General features: G+C 40.3%; 1 protein-coding gene across 3 annotated transcripts in view; it reads left to right on the forward strand.

The window, feature by feature from the left end:
- Nucleotides 1-24,234, forward strand: part of PDE7B (phosphodiesterase 7B) — a 178,749-nt gene that overhangs the window by 118,780 nt on the left and 35,735 nt on the right. For all 3 annotated transcript variants that reach the window (XM_075748191.1, XM_075748192.1, XM_075748190.1), the window contains one exon: nucleotides 23,676-23,759. In XM_075748191.1, coding sequence (XP_075604306.1) covers nucleotides 23,676-23,759 — 84 coding nt within the window. The remainder of the gene's footprint in view (nucleotides 1-23,675; nucleotides 23,760-24,234) is intronic.

Genomic DNA, 24,234 nt, shown 5'->3' on the forward strand with positions numbered 1-24,234 from the left:
CAGCATGGCCAGTGGTGGCTGCAGCTATTCCCTTTTAGCTCCCTCTTTGTGGTTCTGCCCTGATCCGCAGTGCGATCCTTGGGAATAACAGGGAGCGTCATCCTCTGGGCCAGCAGAGCCCTCAAAACTCCCTAATAATCTCCCTGAGAAGTTCGCTCAGTAATGTAAATGGTAGCTGTTGCTTTATGACATGGAGACTTGGCTCCAGAGAAGTGAATGCAAACCAGCTTATTCTTAATTATTTTTTAAAGGAAAGCAGATTTCCTCCATAGTGATAATCAATGGGACTTGTGTTTGGAAGAAAGATGGATTATTCAAAATGAAACCAAATCTGCCCAGGGCAGATTTCCAATGGATCTTACTCCTTTTTAAGTTCACTTATGCTTTCATAAGTAGTTCCTGAATAATCTTTAGTAAATGTAAATTAAAGAGCCACCCATACTAACAAAATCAGCCAAGGTCTAAATTTGCTTTAGGAACAATTTTAAAAGCAGTGGTCCAATTGTGTCAGCCAATACATTCTTCTTGCCTTTTATGTCTTTCCAAACTGTTCAGTTTCCATATCTAAATGCCATTTTAAAGCACTGTCATATGTATTTATTTCAGAATTGTAATCTTTCTGATTAGAAGTCAGCGCTGCCTTTCACTACATTTGTCAGTAAGAAAGGCAGGAGATGATAAGGTGTGTTTCTAGGGTTTGAGAAGACACTCTTGAACAAATCTGTGGCAAACACCATCATAATCAACTGCATCAGTCACACCCAGCGAGAAGCTGTACCTGCAGCCTGGGTTATTGTACCCACCAAGTTCAGGTCCATCCCGTGTAATCCAGAACAGCCCCTTTGATGAGAGGACGCTTATGCTACATCTTTTTTGGGTGCGGTGTCTCACAGGCACGTGTGTGGCCAGGACATTTTAGCTCCACACTGCTCTGCCAGCTTACCGTGTCATGGACCAGCGCGCCTCGCTCCTCTGACCATGGGACTGGTGTGGGAGGCAGCCGACATTTCCAGCGCCTGCTGCTTCTCCAGGCTTGCAGATGGAAATTGGAGGCAACTCGTGGCCTATTCTCTTTCTGGCAGTTTTCAGGCCTGCAGAACTTAAAGCCAGTTTTGGCACGTAATCCTCAGAAGTGCCTTTTATGAAAATAAACTTTGGGTTTTTTGAGAAGCACTGAAGCCACATGAATTAAAAACATCACGTTACTGACTTTCCAAGTGGAGTGACAGATTGTTCCACCCTGTCCTGGTGCCATTGTCAGATAAGAAAATTGAATTCTTCACTCCTCACGATGTTTCCTTGGATGCAAAAAGAAATACAAAGTTTCCATAGCTAGAACTGATTAATGTCAATTCTGTAATGACAAGATATTTCAAAATTACTGTCTCATGTCCTTTAGAGTTTTAGAGTTCTTTTTCTCTTTAGCAGTCTCCTCTGTTACAACATGTTTACAGTAGGTACTCTCTTAAACTAGAATTTCTAAAAGGATTCAAAGAAAGAAAACAGGGAAATTACCTTGACATTCAGTGACAGCTGTAATGTCATGTAAATCATTACTAATGGCGAACAATTATGGAGGCTCAGAGTCGACTGTAATAGATTTCTTACACAAAGGAGGAAAGATGTTGGACCTACTGCAGAGCTGTGAAGAAGTAATTACATATCATCTTTCATACCTAACAAATGAGATATTTTTAAAGATGTTACACTAGCCGTGACACGCTCAAGAACATCATGTTCTAGGCAGTAAGGTGTTTTGTTTGCGTTTGCATCTTTTAGAGCAGCCATCTGTACTGCAGCATTTGTATGCCTGCTACGTATTTTGGGTGTGCGTGTACGTTATCATATTCATTTTGTGCAGTTGTTCGGTAACCTGTTAGTGGGTACGTCGCAGCCATTTAGGATCCGTGCTGTATATACTGACTGCTGTCTGTTGTCTTGCCTCAGCCAACCTGCAAGTTCTTTTTCAAAGTGACTTCCTTTCTATTTAGCAATGTGACCTCGTCAGGACTAATGTCTCCCGTAGAGGAAAGACATCCTATTTCTACAGTGGTATTTATACTGAGGTCTGAGAAGGTTTAATGAAATGTAGTAATTTGAGGTTCAAAACTCTAGTGAGAGATAATTATCCATAGCTTATGAAGATGGAATAGATGCTATTTGGAATAGCAATGGAATGCTCCATTGCTTCAAGGACATAATGCCGTTTGCTTCTGGCTATTCTGTTAATTTTCATCTGATTTTTCAGTTCTCTGTATCAGCACTTTAGTTAGGAGTGGATTTTAGTTAATGCCACTTGTCTCCTGCCTCTGCCTTACAGATGGTGAAAAATGACTGTAGGGCAGTGTGCATTGACCTGATAGATGGAAGGCTTCAATTGCACCTGCAATTAGACTCACCTTTTATTGCATCCAAGTGGAAAAAGAAAGTGGCACTAGGACATGGCATTTACTTTGCCCATTTGTGGACCGGAGCTCAGAACCAGGAGCCGCCCTGCCATTGGGCTGCATTAGGAGAATCCCAAAACTCGGGTCCAGCCCTCCATCTTGCTCTGTACGTTGTAGTGACATTTTGTGTTGTAGAAACTCAGATCTATGTTATAGAATCATTTAGTGACCTGAGTATAAATACAGGACCTTTTTCAATTTCAACATTAATTTACTGTAGCACAAGTCACATTTGGAGATCATGATGGTTTTCATTTGTCTGTTGCAATCATTTGGGCGCATCACTTACCTGCCTGTTGTAGGGATGATGGGTACTGAAAACCTGAGGTGACACCCCGTTTTCTACCTGTGTCCTAAAGTGCAGAACTAAAAGCACTTAGCTTAAACTAAATCTTTTAATTAATAGTCAGGTAAAGGATGAGAAGTGTTTGATAGGAAGGAGTTTGGACTTGATGGTTTAAAAACCTTGGATTCTCAGAAGTCAGTTTCTGTTTCCAGCATCAGCTTCCCATCTGTGAAATGGATTTTATATTTAACAGTTACATGAGAATGGACTGAGCCTAGATTACATTCATGCCTTGCTTGCATTAACTGGAAGAGGCTGGTGTTCTTCCTGTATTTTGGACTGGCCAGGATCCATCTGACCATTTGCAGAAAACTTTGCGAAGGAAAGCAACCCCTAACAAGACTAGTTGAAAAAACCTGCATATTTTGTGATCTTAATCACTAGTCACAATAAAAAATCTTCAGTGTTTCTTGAAAACATAACAGGGTCAGGGCATATGTGTTTTCTTTCAGTTTATCCCCAAACATCTGTTTTCCCAGTGAATAAAAGAATAAACAGGAGAGTGAGAGGACAGTTTATTTTCCTGATTTCAATCTTTCTGTCAAACTCTTTCATCTTAGAATCGCACTGTTAAATAAAATTTTGGGAAAGGGACATGTTCCTGAAATATTTACAGTGTTTAAACCTTTGTTTCCCTTGATAAAAAAATTTACACTGAAACCATTTGACTACCTCCTCAGTTCACTGCTGTGGGAGTTGTAATGTCTTAAAAGTCTTTAAAATGTGTTTAAATATATGTGTCTATATATAAATATGTATTTTAAATGTATGTAAATATATATTTATATTTTATTTTTCTATGTGCTTTGCTTTTCTTCCCACTGGGAGATTGTTCAGGCACCTGGCTGCTCAAATGCTCTATCAGTCTGATTTAATTCATGGCCAGCTTTACCACTTGTTCCTTTGCCAATACGGCCTTTAGAGAAGTCCTGGATCGTTGCTGTGCATTAATAGTTTGTCGTTACAATAATTAATGTGTGCGATCTATCCTGTGGTTTTAAAAAACCCTCAGACAAACCAAGGACAAAGCATTTGGGTTTTACTCCTGGGCAGAATTGCCATGTAAATATTTCTAGTGGCGATGTTCACTTCACCGGTTCTCATCGCTGTGCTGATGCCAAGTGATAATTGGGCAACTGATGTGGCTGAGAGAACCAAATTTGTACTGGACTGCTTTTTGTTCCTTTTCAGACGAGTCAGCTTTCATCATGGCTGTCACGCAAATATTTGCAGCAGTAAAACACTGGAGGCAGTTCGGGGACAGGAACTTCTGGATAATATAGAGAAGAATAGAGATGACTTGGCCAAGCTGAGTAAAATACACATTAGTTCAGTACCGTTCTCTCCAGCTGCTATCTTGAGTTGTCTTTGACTTCTAGCCTATGATGAGACCAGCCTACTCATCTTTACTGGTCTTGCTATCTGATACATCACACGTATTATCTATTTCAGGGTTTAAAAGCATGTATTTTTAACTGTGGGAGTTGAAAAAAAAGATCATGTGCTCTGAAGCAATTGCATTCTAAAAATCACTTAATGCATGGGAAACTTCACAGATCAAAGCATGGTGTAATGTCTTATGATGGCATGTTGTCTGAAAGATGCCAAATACCCAAGTGGAACCTGAGAATGTTTTATTTTTCAAAGTCTTATAAATTACTGGCATGAATCTGCCTAGCTGAATAGCTCCAGTTACAAAGTATTGATTCATGCAACTGAGATGGACTAGGAGAAGGAACTTTTCTCACAAGATTTGAATTATTTCTGCAAACATATGTAGTGAATTTCAGTAGTTGTGTTGGTTAAGGAAACTGTTGCTCAAAACTTTGTCCCACTGGTGACTAGTTGCTCTTCAGACACTTCTAGGTGAGAAATATCTGGGAAACAAGATATACGCATCCTATATAGCAAGGAACTAACAACTACAGAACTTCAAGTAAGGACTTGTGGATGAGAAGGTGGAGTTTTAATAACAACCATATTCTCATCAGGAATTTGGCAGCCTAACCATTCATTGGCTCTGAACAGAAGTTCAAGCAAGCTTTCTTACAGGATTTCTGGCCTATTCTGTTCCTGATGCAGCTGGATCAATATTAAAATGGCGTTTCTTGGTACTGTCTGAACCCAGAACCTATGAGGAAGCATCAATGAACAAAAAAATGAATGGTGGAGGAGGAGGAGAGGGGTATTGAATTGTTTGATGTGGAGAAAAGCTATGACAGGTCGCAAATGGCTGCCTGGACCCAGACTTCCTACGCTGGATCAGATGGTGCACAGCGCTGTGCCTGCCTGGGCTGTCTGCAGCCTGCACGCTGCCTGCGCTGCCCGTGTGCGTGGAATGACAACCGGGGGAGGAGGGGACAGTTTGAAAAGTTTTTCTTCCCCAAAAGAAATTCAGAACATGATTTTACAGCAGGCGAGGTTTATAGGGTTCAAGATGTTGTTCTGTTTCCTGGCAAAGCAAAGATGAAAAATAAATTGTCATCACTACCAGAGATAGACTTGATAGGTTAATCTCAGAAATGGACTCTCTCGAAATCTTCAGCAGAAATGAGATTTCGTGGGATTAAATGTGATGTAGAAAGAATGATTAGTTGGTGCCAAGTGACCTGGAGAATGTGGATAAATGCAGGGAGCAGAACTCTCAGATTCATGAAAGAAAGTACTAACTTAAAAATCTCCCAAAGTGGAGAAGGAAGATCCCATTAAATGTTTAAAGCAAGACATTTCTTCCTTTCCAGAAGCAGAAACAGCTGCAGCAGTAAAGAATCACACAGAGCTGCCTGCAACTCTTGCCATCCTCAACTCTCAAACAAGCCCAGAGTCACAACATGGAGTCAAAATTCACAGGACCACACAGGTTGAAGGGTCTTTTGCAGGCCTCCAGTCCAACCTGCTGCTCCAAGCGGGCTCAGCTGGGAGCTCAGTTGCTCAGGACATTACCCAGCCAGGTCTTAGGAATCTCTGAGCACGGAGACCGCACAGCCTCAGTGGGCAATCTCTTCTTGAACTTGAGAAAATTCAAGAGAGATCTAGAGTCTTCGTACTTGTGTGGGAGGACGTAAGAGTGTTTCAGGCACTGTCCCAGGCTACTTCAGTGAGAAGCCGTCTCTGACAAGGATAGTACGATGCTGGTCTGTCGGAGTAGTTGCCAAAAAACATCTGAAAAGGAGACCACTGCTTGGGTGAGGAGAGGTTAAACATCTTTGATGCCAAGCTAGGCTGAATTTCCACATGTTAGGGGAAGAAAGGGCAAAAAAGAAAAGAGGAAAGGATCAGGTGGCTGGGATGTACAACTGAATGGTTAACAAAGATGGGAGCTGACTGGGCCTTCCTTGCTATGGTACGTTTTAAGGTGAAAACATAAAGGAGGGGTAAAAGAAGATGAGACCTTATTAAAGAGACTGGAAAAGTGACCTGGGTGATGATTCCCCCTTATGTCAGAGAAATAAAGGCAGTTTTCATCGATGAACTTCCTACTATAGTTGATGATATTCAACAGGTTTATAAAGGCATTGGATGGGTTTATGTTTATGAGAGGAGTAGATATATGTCCCGAAGACAAAGACTATAAAAGAGTAGAGGCTTAGTGAGTTATGGTGGAAAAGATCAGCCAATAAAAATTATTTCACTAACTGTTAAACGGATGAAAAGCGATTTTTTATATGAAGCAAAGACAGACAGATGTATTATGGTGCCACTATTAGGCATGCATTTATAGAGTGGTCTGAAGGAGATACCTGACAACATGCAGACCGCTGCTGTGCTCAGTCCCCTCTCCACCCAGTATTGGGGGAACTATTTCCTGAGCAGTCGGTGTTGGGGGGGAAAAGCAGTAGGCAGGTTGCAAGTCTAGCCCTTGATCGATCGAGACGACTGATAGCTACGCAAAGTAGCATACAGAAAAGTTAGCAAACTCTTTACAAGGCTTGTTTAATCAATGCTTTTAAGGAGGAGAAACTCCTTCCTCCGGGAAGAAAGCAAAGGTGTTTGTAATACCATTGAAGAAAAGAAGAGACTGCTTGTCATCTGTACGTATTTCATTCAGGCAAAGTGACTAGTTCTCGCTCCCCCGTATTGACAGACTAGTAACGTGTGAGGTATGTATGCCTAGAGCAGTATGGACTCATGGGAGCGGGAAAAATTTCAAGTAATAATAGAAAAGCTCTACTATGAGCTATACAACACAGAATAACAGGTAAGTTATCTGGGGATCTAGAGGGGATATTTAGAAATACTGCATTTAGGAAAATGTGGCTTTGGAGTTAAGGTGAGACCTTGTGTTTCTGCTGTGTATAAGGGTGTTTAGGCTTTTGAAGTAGGGAAAGGAACATCTTTAAGCTGGTTAATTAACGTGGCAGGAGCCTCTGCGGTATCTACAGCTACAGCAGGAGAACATCTGTCTGCAGCAATTAGGCAGGAACTTCCAAACTAAAGGGCCGCTCACAGATGGAGCGGATAGCTTGCCAAGCAGATGATATAGGGCTGTTTATACAAACCCACTTTTCCTCTTAAAAGCAATAGAATAGCAAACACATATCGTTGGCAGTCATAGGGTATAAAATTAATTATGATAAATCTGAAATGCTAAGTGCCTGCTATTTTGAAAAAATTACACTAGGAGGGGAAAAAACCCTCAGATTCATTAAATAGGGTAAGAATTCATACTAATGTGACAGAAAAACACAAGGTCTTATTGCAAGTTTATTGTACTGTATAAAATAATAAAAGCCTTTGAAGAATGGGCAGAGATGAAGCTTTCTCGGATGTGCGGAATAGCTTTCAGTAAAATGAATATATTTCTGCCACTTTTCCTATTTATTACTTTTGTTAAGATTAAAGAATTAAGATGGTTAAATAATTTCTTCTCAGAATCTATCAAACATGTAAGCCTGTTTTGGTCAGGGAATATATTGCCCTGCAAGGAGCAGGATATGAAATCTTCTAGATACTTGAAGATACCCTATGGTGTAGGAGGGGTTTTTCAGTATGTTTATTTTTACTGTATATGATGGTAATATTTATAGAAAAGTTCTCATAACATTATGTGCTCCACTATTGATTAGATGACATAGAATCTCATGAGAGCTAAAGTCTTACTTGATTTCAAAAGAAAATATGGTAAGATGTAGCATGTAAAATCTTGGAGAAAAAAATCAAGGAAAGAAGTTTTACCTAAACAGTGGGGAAGGATGTAAAATAGTTGCCTTAGGTCTCTCCCCACTCCCTCAACCCTTTCCTGAATGTAGTGCAAAGAAAACATTTGTACTCTATGGCTACTATTTCTCTTTATAATCATGCACATTTTCTGATGATGTAGTGCTACAGAGGTTGTTGGCAAAGGTGCTTCTTTTTCCGGTACCTTGTAGTTGTGGAAGAAGCTCAAATAACAGGCTCTGTACTGGTTTAGCTACCTATGCTTTTCTCTGAGAAGCTCATTTTATAAAGAGAGAAAATCCAATATCCTACCTTTTACAACTGCTAGACAGGGGATTGCTCAAAGCAATAATTTCCTACCTTACCAAATCCCGTGATTTGCTGAAACATAGTTCAGTTTCTCCATAATGTATCTCATCTTATTAGACTGATAAAAAAAAAGGGAGTGTGTGCATAGCTGAAGGTCAAACATTCTGTAGCCGGCATCTTCTGAATTCCAATAGATATTACTGTATAATAACGTATTTTTCCTTTGTATGTGTTAGTATGTTGAGGATGGATACAAGGCTTACTTCTTACTAACAGTAACATATATTCCATTTTAGAAAGCAAATACTAACCTCGTTTTCTTGTAATTTCTGTCTGTTCCACTCTAATTTTTTTACCTGACTGGGAAAAAAATAAGTGAATTTTGGATCTATTTTTTGAAAACCATATTGAGTCTCTGCTGAATTGTCCATGCAGCCTGACATGACTGCCCTAGGAGTGTAGGGTGTCACCGCTTGTTTTCAGGAGATGGAGTTCTGTGGCTGCTGGATCAAGGTCTTGAATACATGTGATTTTTTTCAAGTTGTAATTTCCAACTCAGTTTCTGATCTGAAATGCAAAGACTCCTCAGTAATGTGCAAACAGAATAGTGTGTCTTTATAATTATGATAGGACTTTGTTTGCCTGAAGTTGTTTCCACGCACACACCCCCACCCAGCAACTTTTGTTCTTTCGCTGACCCCAGTGGTTCCTGCAGCATCTGCAGACTCTGCAGCATCCGAATGCAGATGCAGCCCGTCCGTTTCTGAAAAAGAAAGATTTGGGAACAGCGATTGCTGGCCCTGTCTCAGGGGCCTGGGGACCACTGGTTGGGCTGCTCCTTCCATGGAAGGCTCAGGGCAACCTGTCCCTTTCTTCTTGTTATTCACACCACCACCCCAGACCAACACATTTACTTTTCCAGGAGCCCCAGTGATGATGTCAGTTACTGAGAAAGGTAAATGAAGTCACAGAGAAGATCAAGCAATGGGAAGGCAGCTGGGTGACCTCCAGAAACCCATTCTAGTTTCCATAGAGTTGAAATCTTTTTCCCTTTTGTATACAAATGGAAAGTCACTTCAGGTAAATGTGATTTGTCTTTTCGGGTGAAAAAGCAGTACAGGCTGTTCAACTCCCTTGTGGGGAGTAAACCACTTGTAGCCACTTCCACTGGCCCTTGCACACATGAGATCTCTCTGCCCAGCAGCCACCTGCGTCCAAGGCTGCTGAGACACCTGGAGATGGGCCAGCGGATCTCAGAGCAACCGCAGGAGCCAACACAAGGACTGAATGCCCCAGTACTTGATACTTGTGATCCTGGAAAAACTGTTCTTCCTAGAATTCAGGAAAAAACATTTGCTGAGCTTTAGTTCATAAAAAACCAGAACAGGAACATCTCATAGTGAAACAACAAACCTGAAGTATGAGCTCACAGCTGCGGTATACTTGCCACACAAATAAGATGGTGCTGGAAGGAGTGATTTATTTATGCCTTTGTGCTGCGATGGATCCTGTTGCATTGTGGAGAGAGAATACTCAGCCATTAGGTTTGGGGGAGGAATAAAACAGGAAGCTTAATGTAAGGTGAACTGGAATATACGTTCTTCATTAGGATTTTAGGCACACTTTTGTCTGCTGGTAGAATTTTAATCAGTGTTTTCCTCCATGTAGTTGACGTAGGATCTGTGTTTGAATAGCTGTGAATACAGTGTACATTACCTTGCTACACTTGTGTGGGAACTAACAGAGTACAGCATTTTTCCCGGTAATATACATCTGGTATTAGAGCCCGGTCCAAAATATTAGTCAGTTTTACAGCTCTAGACAGACTTTTGTAACATTCTTCAGTAATGTGATAACGATGAGCTGGTTTTTACAAATATTCATGGACTTTCTCTTCAGTGTGTAACCAAATTAAAATTTAACTTTTTCAGAAGTTTCACTTGTTTAGCTCTTTCACTGGTTCATTGAGACCTAGCCAAATATTTGGGGAGAGAAGGTTCTTCTGAGTTTTCTAGCAGAGTTCCTGAATTGCTTTTCTGTAATAAATTCAAAAACTATTTTGCAGAAACTTTGTATTAGATATCATTTGTAAGAAGAGTCTAACTAGTTGAGATTATTTTTCATATAACTCTTGATTTTTCTTAGCTACTGAATAGACTGTTAAGGTAGAGTCTAGGAGAAACACAACTTTTTTCTAGATGTTACTTTAAGATATCCTCAATGTTTATTCTAGCTGATCTGTTTTGAAGAAAAAGACAATAATCTTACTGCTTTTACTGTGTTATATCTTGCAATTCCCAGAACAAACAAACAAACAGAAAGAAAACCAATCTCTGCTTAGTATGACTTGCACAAGGGTATGGTGACTCAAGAAATACTTTTTATATGCCTTCACACACACATGCCAAAAAGTCTCTGCCAGAATAATTCTCTATTGGAATTTACAGGGGTTTGTGAAGAGCAAATACTGAAGTGCTGTCTTGCTCTTTCTCCTTTAAAATACTATTTGAGGAGGAGCCTGAGGAGCTGGATTGCTCAGAAAAGGATCTGTTCAATGAATATCTAAGAACTCTTGAGTTGCTAAGCTGTAATTTAAAGGTAAATTTTGAGACAAAACAAAATTAAACTCTTGTTTGTACAGTTTATTGTTCCTTTGGGATTTATAAAAACATCTCCAGTATTTTTTGCCTCCACCCAAAAAAGTTTGTTTGTTGTATTAGAAGTTTTAAATTGCAGTTTTCTCCTCTTTCTGAAAGACTTTAGCAATTATTTGAATTCCCTAAGAACATGTTAAAACACAGGAGACAAAAGCCTCAGCTTCTGTTTTCAGCTCTAGTTGTGGAGAGAGGCGGTGTTGCAGCATACACAGCCAGTGAGAGGACCGGGCACTTCTAATGTAAAATAGTTTGAAATATTCATAATATTTTTGTTGCTGGTTTGGTTTTGGTGTTTTTCTGTATTAACAAAAAACAAGGATAAAATGCACAGGGCTTTTGGTTAACTTCAAATATAAAGTAATATAGGTAGCACAATTAAAGATCTTTACCAGTGGTACTTCTTAAATGATGAAGTAATTGGATGACATTAAGTGAGAAGTTCTTACAGGGTGTCTTGGCCTCCAGAAGGGGTATGATGCTGGCACACTCTGGACCGCCCCAGCGTCCCCGGGAAGCTGCCTCGTTGGCTCCCTGGGGCATGGGGTGCCTGCACGTGCCTCCCGGTAGCGTTCTTGGCACTGACACAATAGATAAAGATTTAGCACTGTTTATGCCAGTGATGGGCCTGAATTGCAGACCTGGCCTCTAGGTATAGGTCCAGTGTAGTGGGTCATGAATGGAGACTTCCTGGGTTAGGCCAGTTAGTTGACAATTATTAGTACGATTTTTACAATGTTGATTTGTGTTTCTGCCCATTCGTGGTGGTTTTGGAAGGTTATTAAACAAATACGTATTGATGCAAATGTTGAGCAGCAAGTAGTTCACTGTCTGAAAACCAGTTTTTCTTCCCCACTTCTTGTGGAAGGAGGTACAGTGTAGGAGGAAGGAGAAAAATACTTTCCCTCCCCTGCTCTGTCCATCCTCCTCAGCGAGGGACCAAGCATGATCCATTTCTGTCTCCAGGGCAAGACGGGGTTTCCCTCCCTTCAGGTGTGCCCTTTCCTCCCAAAGGGTACTGTTTGGGGCAGGCCCCTTGTGTGCCATTGCTATTCATAACTTCAGCATCAAAATGAAATCAAGACTAGGTGTACATAATTATGGGGCGAGGGAAGAAGATGTAAAGGATCGTTGAAAGGAGCTCTGGTTACAGTGAGCTGTGTTTATCCCTCTCTGCGTATCTTGTGAGTTGCTCTTCCTTTCAGATATTAAGGATTTTCAGTTTCTGGAATAAGGAGCTGGGGTAGAACCCCATATTCACCAGAACAAGTCAGGCAGAGGCTACCTGGCAGCAGCTTGCACATTTGATGGGCTGAGCGAAGCCACGGCTGCCAGCACATCTGCTGGGGAAGAAGCCCAAGCGCCAGCTGCTCCTGCCGCTGCTTGGCGTCCCGGTCGGGGCTCAGCCATCAAACACAAAACCAGGTTCTGGGGAAATACCAGTCTTTGCCAATGGCAAGCACCTAATTAGATGTGTTTATCAACTGTTTTGTAATCACAGAAATATGTAGCTAATTATTTTTCTTTGAGCCAGCTCATGCTTACCTCTCTTGAGGATGTGCCATGAATAAAAAAGGTAAACTGCTATTTAACTGTGCTTTAGAGAGTAAAAGTTTAATGCAACTGAACCATAACAGTGGATGGGGCTACTGTTTGAGTAACAAAACTTTCTCTTGTTCTGCCGTTTTCTAAAGTGTTAAATTTTAAATGCATAGTACATAGCAAAGATGGTCCAGATCAGTGAACTGTTTATGTGCAAAAGGTAGCATAGTTGCTAAATTCTAGCCAGGTTAGGGTGCTGGATTTGATGATTTGTCTTTTTTTTCTTTTTTCTTTTTTTTTTTTTTTGAGATCTAATTAGTTGTTCAAAAAATACAGTGCAAAAAACAGGAAGAGAAAAGTATTTTCCAAGTGGTAGAACAGTCAAGCTCAGCTTCCACTTTATGCAGGTTTATTCCTGTGTCTAGCATCAAAATGAAAAAGGTTCCACTCCAAATAGTTGTATTATCTACATACATACGCTATTTTTATTTTTTTCTAAACAGAAAAACATTCTTATGAGAAGTTTTTTTAATCAAAACAATATTTTCTGATGAAGAAATATTACATGATAAAATGTGGGCTAGCTCAGGAAATACTCATCTTGAATAAGCAAATAATATTAAAGTTATCTGTGCTTATTTTGGACAAAGTTCTCTTGCCTTATTGTTCAGTAATTCGCTGAGTTATGGAGGTATTTCTATGTTCCACAGAGAAACTAAACCAAATTTAAAACCAATAAGAAAGAAGGTTTCCAGCTATTTGCCGTAGATACTCCTTTTTAATACAAAAAAAGAATTTCTTGCAATGTACGATGTACAAACAAAAGTCATTGATCTCAAACATTTGTTCCTGCAGTCTCATGTGTAGATAAAGCTCTTAATCAGAGAAAAGCTTCAGGTGGTGAGTAAAGTTTTCTCCTGCAAGATATCCCTGGAAGTGTTCAAGGCCAGGTTGGATGAGGCTTTGGGCAACCTGGTCTAGTGGAGGGTGTCCCTGCCCATGGCAGGGGGGGTTGGAACTAGATGGTCTTAAAGGTCCCTTCCAACCCAAACCATTCTGTGATTCTGTAATATTACAGGCACCTTCTTGTGCTGCCGAGCCAACGCTCAGCGCTTCCTTCTCCTCCTTCACCCTTCCATTGGTCTCTCCAGCCATGAAGACTCCTGGGGCAGCCCCATCGGGAGGAGTAAGTGGCCAGCACTGCTGGGCTTGCGGCTACAAAGCTGCGTAGTACTCCAGCCTTGGGAGAAGGCAGTGAGTAGAGGGGAGGCTGAATTACCGGTGAATCAAAGAGAAGGGGAGGAAGAAGAAGGGTCACACTTGAGTTAGGAATAGGTACGTATATACATACAGAGTGCAGAGGGGAGTTGGAAAAGAGGAGGTGAAGAACATGCAGAGGCTGATGAGGAAGGATCATCCTGTGGTTAATGCACAAGACTGAGACTCATTTACTTTGTTGTGTCTCACTCAACTCTAAGGTTGACTCTGTACTGATGTACCTTGAAGGGTTGTGCAAGCACCATACAATCTTTAGACAGAAGCGTTGGGTACGGGGAGACATGCTGAATCAGCAAAGACTGACTCTCCTTCTGTGCGAGGCGAATGGCAGCCATGCAGTTCTAGCATGAAAGGAGAAGGGAGCAAATCCCAAAGGTCTTGCACTTTTCCAACTCGGCTCCTCCACAGGCAAAACTGCCATTCTGTAAAAACTATGGACAGACTTTAGGTTTTGGCTGCTGCTAGGCGTTTCAGCAGTAGGCGATGTGTTGCTATAATGGCAATTTCTGTATCAGTTTTGAACATGTCTCTTTTGTAGTTTCATTGGAAAGGGAGGGTGTAGAAATCTTGTAGGCAAAGCTGTGGAAATAGAGGGAAATTTTCTTAAGTGTCCTGTTAAAGAGTTGAAAGCAAATTTTGGTCTAATGGCATAAGTAAATCCCTCTCCATTCATTTTCTTTGAATGTTGTCTAATTTTAATGTAGCTGGTACAAAAAGCAGAGATAATTAGTGTTTGCATTGTGGCAATGTAGAAACCATGACCAGGACAGCACATAGAAAGTGCTGTTGAACCACTGAAGCCCTGCATTAGAGAACTCGCTGTCTACACAGAACAAACAAAACACAGACGTGGAAAACTGAGGCATGGAAAGGAAACCATTTATTCCATAAGAAACCAGGAAATGAGCTCAGGGCTTATGATTGCCGTCCTGCACTTTCATTCCAAGAGTGCCCTCTCTTTCTCTCTCAGAAATAAAAAATGTTAATCTCAAATTATTGAACATTTCCAGAAAACAAGCTCCATTTGTTCTATTCCACTTTGGAATTATCAACATTTTGCTATTAATGTTTATGTCATTGTATCAGTTGGTATTTTACATAAATTAAGTATATATATCAAATTTCAATCAATGGCTATGTTAGATAAACATGGATCGTAGTATCAACCAGTTTCTGCTTGTCTACATAATAGTGCTTTAGCAGAAAATGACCTTGTTGCTCAGGTAACTCATCAATCCAACCCATAAAATGTGTATACTTGCAAACAATGGTTCTTGAGGAAATTATAGAATAAAAAATAAAAATTTAATTAAAATATCACGTGACAAATATTATAGGAAGATGAGAAATGAAAATGCAGAACAGTAAAGAAAACTTGGTTGAATAAATGCTTGACAATTACCTCAACTTTCTGCAGAAGAAGAATCTGTTCTTTTACTGCAAAACCCTCACTGGTGGATTCAAAGAGTCCGGTTGTGTTCTCACAGTGGAAACAATTAAAGTGTTGATAGTGTTCAAATCAGAAATCCATGTAATAGAATAAGATGCAGATGTTTGAGAGAATTCAGTTTGAAGTTGCAATACATAGGCAAATGCAAAGGGGTCTCTGAAAGAGCAGCTATATCTAGAACATTATTACAATTAAGAAAATATAATTTATATTTTGGATAACTTAGGGTTTAGGTGTAACTATGAATGAAGAAAATCATATCTTTTGTGCACTGGCAATAGAAGTAGCTTGGCATAATGCACTATGCATAGAGATCTGAACTCTCTACCTCTTTTTGGCATTGGTCTTGGACAAAACACAGATTCTTTGTGCTTTTTCTTTTACACAAAATGAAAGCCGTGATATTAAACTACTTAACCTCTTTTGGAAATTTGTGTAATGGAATTGGAAGTGAACAAGTCTTATAATTTTGTTATTAAATACATTTATATTTTTATAAATACATTTCTTTTAATAGTTGGGTATTTAGCAGAATACTAGAATCCAAAAAGTATAATTTAAATAACTAATAATGTCTTTTTATTTATGCTGTAATTTATTTGGGAAAGGGATGGGACTAGCAAGACAGTAAGATATTATCTTCAAAGTTGCCATGGTAATGCAGCCTCCTACCTGTTGCTAAGAACATGCTGGAGCTGTTGTTATTACTTTTATTACAGCTCTTAACATTTCAGGATGTTTTTAGGTGTTATTTTAGATTCAGTTTCATATGTGAGAAAACCAGTAAGTTTTGCCACTTCCCAGCAGGGCTCTAGAGCAATGATAGAAATGCAAGAACCTGATTCTGCGAACATAGCTCCCACCCTCTAATGCAGAGTAATTTACAAGCTATCTAACCATTTAGGAAGACACGAATTACCAAGACAGTTCAGTGCCTTATCTATATTAATATCTGCTTTCCCTGGAAAGTCAGTGATCAATATTTGGAGACAGAAAAGACTAAAGCCCCGACAATAATGCAGCATAAAAAACTTCAAAATACAGACGGGTAGTTCTTAGCACTAGAAATGGTATTACCCAATTTACTAAGAGGATCCTGGCAAGTCTGGTCTCCCGATGCAGCAAAGTGCCCAGGGACCTCTTTTACTACCCTGAACCCTGCTGAGCAGCAGCAGTATAGTAAGCCTCAGCTCAGCCAAAGTGCTGCCATTCAGGACCACAGCAGCAGTGAGACTCTCAAGATGCCATCACTCGTATGCTGCTGCTTGTGAGTACTGTCAACTGCAGGCAAGGATCGGAATTATAAATGGATCACTCAAAAAAAAAAAAAAGCAGAATCATGTCTCCTCCTAGCTGCCTGTTCTCCCAGGTTTTCATTTTCATCTTTTACTAGTGAGTTCAGCCCCCTAGATAGTAGATGGCTAGCTCGTTACGTTATAGTTCAAGTATCAAAGTCAAGATGTTTTTCTAAACTGTTCCTTTCAGGAATGGAGGTGGTGATAGATGACTTCTGTCTTGGGCACTTTTAATGCTGTATTTATACAAGTTTCCATGCTTTCTCATTGGATTCTTTTTTCCAAGACCTGTCTCCTGCTTTTAGGTTAGTAACTCCCTGTTCTTTGCTGCTAGATACCAACATTTGTCTTATCTTTTCTTCTGCCTATGAAAGCCATTGGCTGAATTTTGCAAAATTCTTGCTGGCAAACTTCTACATCTGAATTTCTCATGTCTCCAGAATGAAAAGTTTGTATGTGAATAAGCAGTCTGTGTAACTTGTCCATGTTCTTATGCTTCATTTGTGTCCTGTGGTTTAGCACTTCATGTAAATTTTTATATAAACTTTTGTATTTTTGTCTAGAAAATACTGATAGTTAAGTAAGTATCACACAGTAGTACCAAAGAGCAAGTTATTTCTTTTTAGAGAACAGTACTCCAATGACTATTGCATAACAAGTGCTGATTTTTGTTTAACTGAGCCATGGGATAATGCTACACTGTACGAGCGTACACAGTTCATGTTTTGAGGGTGTGCCCACATTGGTGTGAACTGAAGGTGTGTGTGTCTATTATATTTATTACAAAATAAATAGTAACAGTCACAGGGATAATCACAGTGAAAAGCATACTTATAGATAAGAGGTTTAGTGTGGTCTCAGCTATCTGAATACAGTCTTCACAGCCAAGGTCTTGGATTCTTCCCCCAGTATGCTGTGCTCATAATCGTGGCACCTAATTTAGGAACAGTAGTGTCTTAGACTCCATCTGCAAAGTCAAAAACATGCAACTCTGAAAGGCAATTCAGTCTCGTTAAGCATTAGTCACTGGGCGGAAGCACCTACTCCTCTCCACTGACTTACACCTACGAGTACATGAAACGCATGTGAGCTTAAGGCAGTAATTCGTAGCCCATTGTCAAACTCAGAAACAATTGAAAGCTTTTCCAGTGCAGTGTAATGTATTGATATTTTGGAAAGCTCCCTTCTTTAGCACTTGCAGGATTGTCTATCCTAATCAACTGACTATTTTTTCAGTCGGCAGTAGCTACCTAGGTTTTTTGCAGGCTCTACGTTTGCTCATGCAAGAATAAACAGGTCTGTGAAGAGGGCAGCGTGGGTATTGCTTCAGTATCTGAATTTCTGATGACTGCTGTTACCTGGTTCTCTATGGCGGTTTTCTCATCCTCTTGGATTTCAGTTGTCTGCAAGCACTTTTTCCAAAGTCTGCACATTGTAATAGGTTCGCCTCATTTGTGAGGTAGGACCACTGCAGAGGGAATTAGGTGATTTTCTGTGTAAAAAACATCTACAAAACCAAATGATGGTTACTACACTATAATTTTATCCCCTTTTTGTAAAAAGGGAGTACCAACAGCATCTTACCTTTGCAGAACATTCTGAAATGAAACTGCAGAAGGCATTGGATGGAACACTACTTATTAGGGCTGTTATCAGAAATAGTAGAACCGTGTGTCATATGGCACAGAAAACCTCATGTTTTGAACTATTTACATGCTTAAAAATTCGGTCCTTACAAGTGGATGAAGTGAGGTGGCTGCCCCAGTTTCTCCTGCTGGAAAGCAGAGTCATCCTGTCTCTGTAACCTCTAACATCAGTTTCACAATGTCTGCTCAGAGGAAATGTTCACTGAAAATCTTACGCACATGAGGAAATCTCAAATTGCCCAGAGACATTGTGGCTGCCCCATCCCTGGCAGTGTTTAAGACCGGGTTGGATGAGGCTTTGGGCAACGTGGTCTAGTGAAAGGTGTCCCTGCCCATGGCAGGGGGGTTGGAACTAGATGGTCTTTGAGGTTCCTTCCAACCCAAACCATGCTATGATGCTATCTGCATAAAATGCTTTCTGCAGGCAAGAATTTACAACCATAATCTTTATAACACTAATACAACCAAATGAAAATAATCCAAACAAGTACAAATCACCGTGAACAAGCATTAGATGTCTTCAAATCAAAAGTAATCCCAATAATTCTGCTACGTGTTTTTAACCTAACTTTTCATCTGTTTGCTGCTTTTACACAGCAACACTTACCTCTTTTAGAAAGCTTTCCACCAAAACCAGAATGATGCTTAACACATCAACGACTCATCTTCCTTCATCTCAGAAATCCCAAGCCTTTTCATAACTGAAATAGCGAAGGAACCAGGGGCTCCCTGGAGTCCGCAAGAGGCCTTACTACTGCCACTTGGTTTTCCATGGAAAGTACTTAGCCACTGCAGTATGTGTCCTAAAACAGTCAGCTTAAGAAATACTTGGATGAAAATTGAAGAAAAGCTTGACTAGAATAAATACTTGTAACCTCTTGTGAATTTGCTGTGGTATTCCTGACTTACCACATGGAGCTGTGTACTAAATAAAATCAATAATTTGGTGGCTGGTCCTAACTTCTGCTGCGTGAAGCTGCTCTGTTGTTTTGTCACAGCTATAGCCCTGTTTTCCCTCCTAATTTGTTGTGCTTGCTCAGTGAAATTGAATCCCACGTCATTTCAGGCAAGTCTTGGAGAAGTTGTTTTTCCTCAGTGCAGATGGCTCTTTCCTCCAGATGTGTCAGGCAGCTAAGAGCTGCCTCGGTCTTTTCTTAACCCTTCTCCCCATCTCGAAATCACGCTGACACTATGGCTGCAGTAGTACCGTAGTTCTTACCCCATTTCCGATTTTCCCGCGACTATGAGCTGCCACGCATTGTGCACAGGCTCCTGTTACCTAATGTAGGTTTCTTTGGTTTGTTTGGTTTCTTTTCTTGACTGTTTGTTTTAACAAGGACAAAGTAAAACTCACTCGCGCCGCATCCCCTGGGAGATGTCCCCGCTGGAAGCTCTTGTGGCGACTTGGCTCTGGAGAGAGTGTAGCCCTTCGTGTTTGTGGCTGCGAATGTTCCAGCCTCGCATCTTCGGCCCGAAGCAGCCAAGGAGAACCTGTACCCTTGCCGTTTCCCTTCACCCTGTTTGTTTCACTTGGGAACACAATGAGCTGTCAAAATTTCCTGCCCTGTTTCCACAGAATCCTTCCTTTTGCTCCAAAAAGGATTATTTATCTAAAACTGCTAATTGCATATATTGTCAGAACAATTGTTGAGCTTGATTTTAAGGTGGAGAGCAAAGAGATGTACAGGTCTGGTGGACTGATGAAAGTCACCCTCAAAGTCCTCTGTCAAAGCGAAAAAGTCTGGTGAGTTGCCATGAACAACCCTTGTCTCACAGAAATTAAAAATCATGTGGTACGGTGTACAGCTGGTACAGTCCCTATTTTTAGTATCTCTGTTGAGTGTACTTAGAGGTAATTAAAAGTAATAGGCAAGAATATAAATGTTTTCCAAATAAGTGAGCCAAGAAAAAATAGAGGAAGGCAGGTGTGGTTGTTTTAACCCACCACCACTTCCTAACTAATCTTTCTCTAATGATGTAGAAAGAGACTAGGTGGCACCTGGCGAAATATTCCGAAATAACAGATTCACGAGGTAGAGCTACTTGATAACATCTTTGACTCATCAGAAACTTGCCTTCCCTGAGGGTAAATTTAATAATCCTTGAACATAAGGATTTTAGTGGCTTTTACTAAGTCAACGGGGATGCAAATTTATGCTGCATATAGATTCCAATAGCGCTAGAGACAGCCCGAACTTTTGTTACCTGTAGAAAATGTAAAATGATTCAAACAGCTGATTGGAATCATCAGTAATCTTCCATGACTTCATGTCCTCGGTTTTGCTGGTTAAGTAAAACTCATTCACATTTTCTTAGTTTGAAGAACATAGAACTGGTAGTAAGTTTATTGATCATCATGCATAGTCCTTAACTATTTGAGGTAATCTTTTAGTGCCATCAGCTGCTTTGGTTGCTTTCATCTCTCCTTCAGAATGATATTCTTCTGATCACCTGAACGGTTCTTTTCCCACTCCGCTGCTTATCAACAGCGGGCATTACTCCAGGGTGATTTTCCTTTTATGAAATGGCTCTTTAGTGCCCTGGTCATCTTCCTAGAAGCCCTTCTTTTCAATTTTTCCAGGAGGAATTCAGCTTTCTCAGTAGACAGTGTTTCAGATGAACTTACCCCAGGTGTTTTGACTAATGGCATCAATACCTCCCTCGATTTCCCTCTCTTTACTGGAATTTCCTTGCCTGAATAGACACATCTGAGTTAGCTGGTCTTTAGTTCTGTAGGAGACATCAGCAGCACCATGGGAGAAAGCTGGACTACCAGTAAAACGAAAGCAGAAGTTAAAGGTAGCTAGGCCATAGAGTAGTTGAGGCAGAGAAGGCAACAGTAGCAGTGAAGTTTATTTAAAATAGGTGTAGTTGTATGTATCTCCCAGCTTTGTGCTATCATCAAATTTCACTAGTGCTCTCCTAATTCTATGCCAAGATAATCAATAAAAAATTGTAAGACCATTCCCAATATGAATCTTTTAAAGATCGTGCAGTAATTGTTCCCAAGCAAAAGTTTCCTTCCAGTGCACCTTGTCTTCTTACCTTTATTTGAGGTCATTCAGTATCAGGTGTTATCTTGTATGGTCTACTTTTGGTAAGCACATGTTGTATTTTCTTCTGTGTTTCAGTTGTCTACCTACTTTTAGCATTCCCTTCGTCAAAATTTGGGGTCATACTGTTAAGATCAGAGTGAGGCAATTTTTTCCATATGTAACAGTGTATGATTTTGTTATTGTCTAGTACTGTGGTACCGCTCTTGATCTGATTTATGCTTTCATGTCCAGAAAGAAAATCAGTCTTACTGCATTTACAGTATCGTATGTCTTGGGGCTTTTTTTTTTATTTTCAGATTTTTAGGGTTTGAATTTCTCTCTCTTTTTTCAAAGTATCTGTTGATTTAGTCACAAGTGACATGTTTATCAGTGTTTTAATGCAGGGAACTATTTGCAGTTTCCTATTAATTCATACAGAAAACCAAAAGCTTCAATCAAGGCATGCTCTGCATTTACACCCGTTCTTAATTTGCTGATGCTTGTGTTAGTGACAGGCTCAAGCCTGTCTGATTTTTTTGGGTTTATATAATGTGTACCATATGCTCGCCATTCTTACTCTTTCTGCACGAATCAGCCAATCTGATGGGTCTACCTGTGGCAGAGAGCAATGCTTTTAAGTGCGGGTGCTGCCTTTTGAGCTCTGACTCATGAGCGCTGATGAATCTTGCTTCGGTGTTTGATGAACTCTCCGGCTAATTGCTCCACCCTTTTGCCCTTTAACAGAAGGACCGCAGGGGAATAGGTTTATCTCCCTCCTCTGCCACAAGTTGCACGTGATTTTAAACCGCTGGTGAAGGTAGACCCACGCTGTTGCCATACTTTTGAAGTGCAGCAGCTGAGGAGCAGGCAGAGGTTTGCACCTCCTGGCCCTGCTATCGGGAGGGGTAAGTGGGGTCAACAGCGGCTTGAGTTGTTTTGGGCTGGTTCCTTTGAGCGAGCGGTTGGCGAGCGGGAGCCGAGTACAGGGAACATGTGCTCTGTGGCTGGAAACAAAAAAGCAAAGCGAAAGTAAGGATGAGAGAAAATAGATTTATATTTATAATCAAAAGTGACTGTGTTTGAAATATTCTTAATTTGAGTGCACACTCCTGTGTCTTTTGGACCTCTAAGGACCCCTAGAGGGCACGGAAGTTTTTTTCTGCCTCGAATATTTAACTTAATAGTTCTACTTGGCTTCCTTCCCTTAAACATGATTGTAAGCACATTTGAAGTGAACATAAGATAGAAAAAAAATAACAGCATCTAACTAGATCCTTCTTTTATGCTGCAAGATGTTTTCTTGTTTTTAAACACAAGCAGTAGAAGCTAGTACTAGAGCCAAATTCTTCCAATTATTTTTGTTTAGATTAGTCAGATGCTATTTTCGTATCCCAGAGGAAGCACAATTCAAACTAACTAATAATTCATAATTTTATTGCAAACTTTAAGAGGCCTACAGCATGACCTGTTTCGGGAAGTGCAGTGGGTATGCTTTCAGCACTATGGCCTGTGTTTCTGTAGAGAAGGAATTGGTTTTGTGGAGAACCAGAGTACTCTAACCCGAACCTCTAAAATCTCCAAACTTCATCTTATTTAAGAATGTTTAATGTTTTGGTCTTGTTATTTGCCTGTAAAGAAATGAGTATATTATAGCACAAGATATTTAAAGTTATGGAAATGGAAAAATGACACCTGCTTCCCACTACTTCCTATCTACTTGGAGAGATGTTTTGTAGCTCTTACTCATCCTGAGTAGCATTTTTATCCTTAAATGAGTTTTGCCTATTGCATCAATATTACATAGAAAGTCAGGTACTAAATCAATATGTCAATTACACAGCGATACTAATTCTTAGTATCGTGTGTTGACTTTACAGTATTTAAATAGACATTCTAAAGCTCTGGAGTAATGCTCATCTGAGAACATCAGGTTTCGCTTACATAAAGCAGCTTCGGTGTTTGAGGAGAAGGCTGACATTTTCCAGAATGCTCCAGAAGAGCAGACAGTAAAACAAAACCAAACAATTAATCAATCAAACAAAAAAAAACTTTATAAAATCTTCATATTTTTGGGGGGGATTTTTTCATCAACTCATGATTTTGAGACCAGTCCCACAGCTTTGGAAGTCAGTTGGACTGTGAGCCTAGTCCAAGGTTGAGGCCTTTGTGGGTGATGCCATGGCAGTCAGAATACAACTGGTCTTGTCTGGGCAGAAAATTGGACTTCTACACTACTCCTGAAGCAGCGAGAGTCTATTTACTGGGTGAGAAGCTGTTCAATAGGATATACATGGAGGCGGGGGGGGGGGGGGTTGTGCCTTTGTTCTGGTAAAAGGATCCGCTGTACTGCTTTACCCAATTACCCAGAGATGTCATGGGAGATGATTTTTTGGACCTTAGTTTTCCCACTGGAGCAGCATAACGTCATCATGTTGAACAGAAGATAGATCTAGATTGAAACAGCAGAGAAAGGCAGCTGTCCCTTCTAACGTCTCTCGGGATTTTGTGTTTTGCAGGAGATGCACGGGTGAGAGGTCAGACAGGGGTTCTCTCCGAGCGCCGTGGCTCCTACCCATTTATAGACTTCCGTCTTCTTAACAGTAAGTGCAACCCTTCCTTCAGGTCTGTATTTAAAAAAAAAAAAATCTGTATTGAAAGTATACAAACCAAAGTATCATCTCATTTCATACATATCTGTAGTTCAGCTGTCAGCATTAATAATTCTGTTATTCCCACCCAGTGTTTGGCTGTGAAATATTTTGATTGTATGTATACTATCCATAATGCTGAGTCTGTCAAGTAAATACAGTAGTGCCATGGGGTGTGCTGGGGGAGACAGGGGGTGCTTCAGGATTAAAAAGATAAACCTCTGTGTCCTTTAGCCTCTTAACCAACAGTTGGAACAGATTTATGTGAGTCTGTTATCCGGTCATATAGAATTGGCACAGAAGGGGAGCATGTGACAGCACTGACCAGTGGTTTACAATAACATTAATTTTTCCAACAATTAGAACCCAATCCAAAGCCCCATGGAGTCTTCTCATTGACGTCAATGGATTTTGGGTCAGGCCAGCA

This window comes from Balearica regulorum, chromosome 3, assembly GCF_011004875.1.
Source record: "Balearica regulorum gibbericeps isolate bBalReg1 chromosome 3, bBalReg1.pri, whole genome shotgun sequence".
Lineage (NCBI taxonomy): Eukaryota > Metazoa > Chordata > Aves > Gruiformes > Gruidae > Balearica > Balearica regulorum.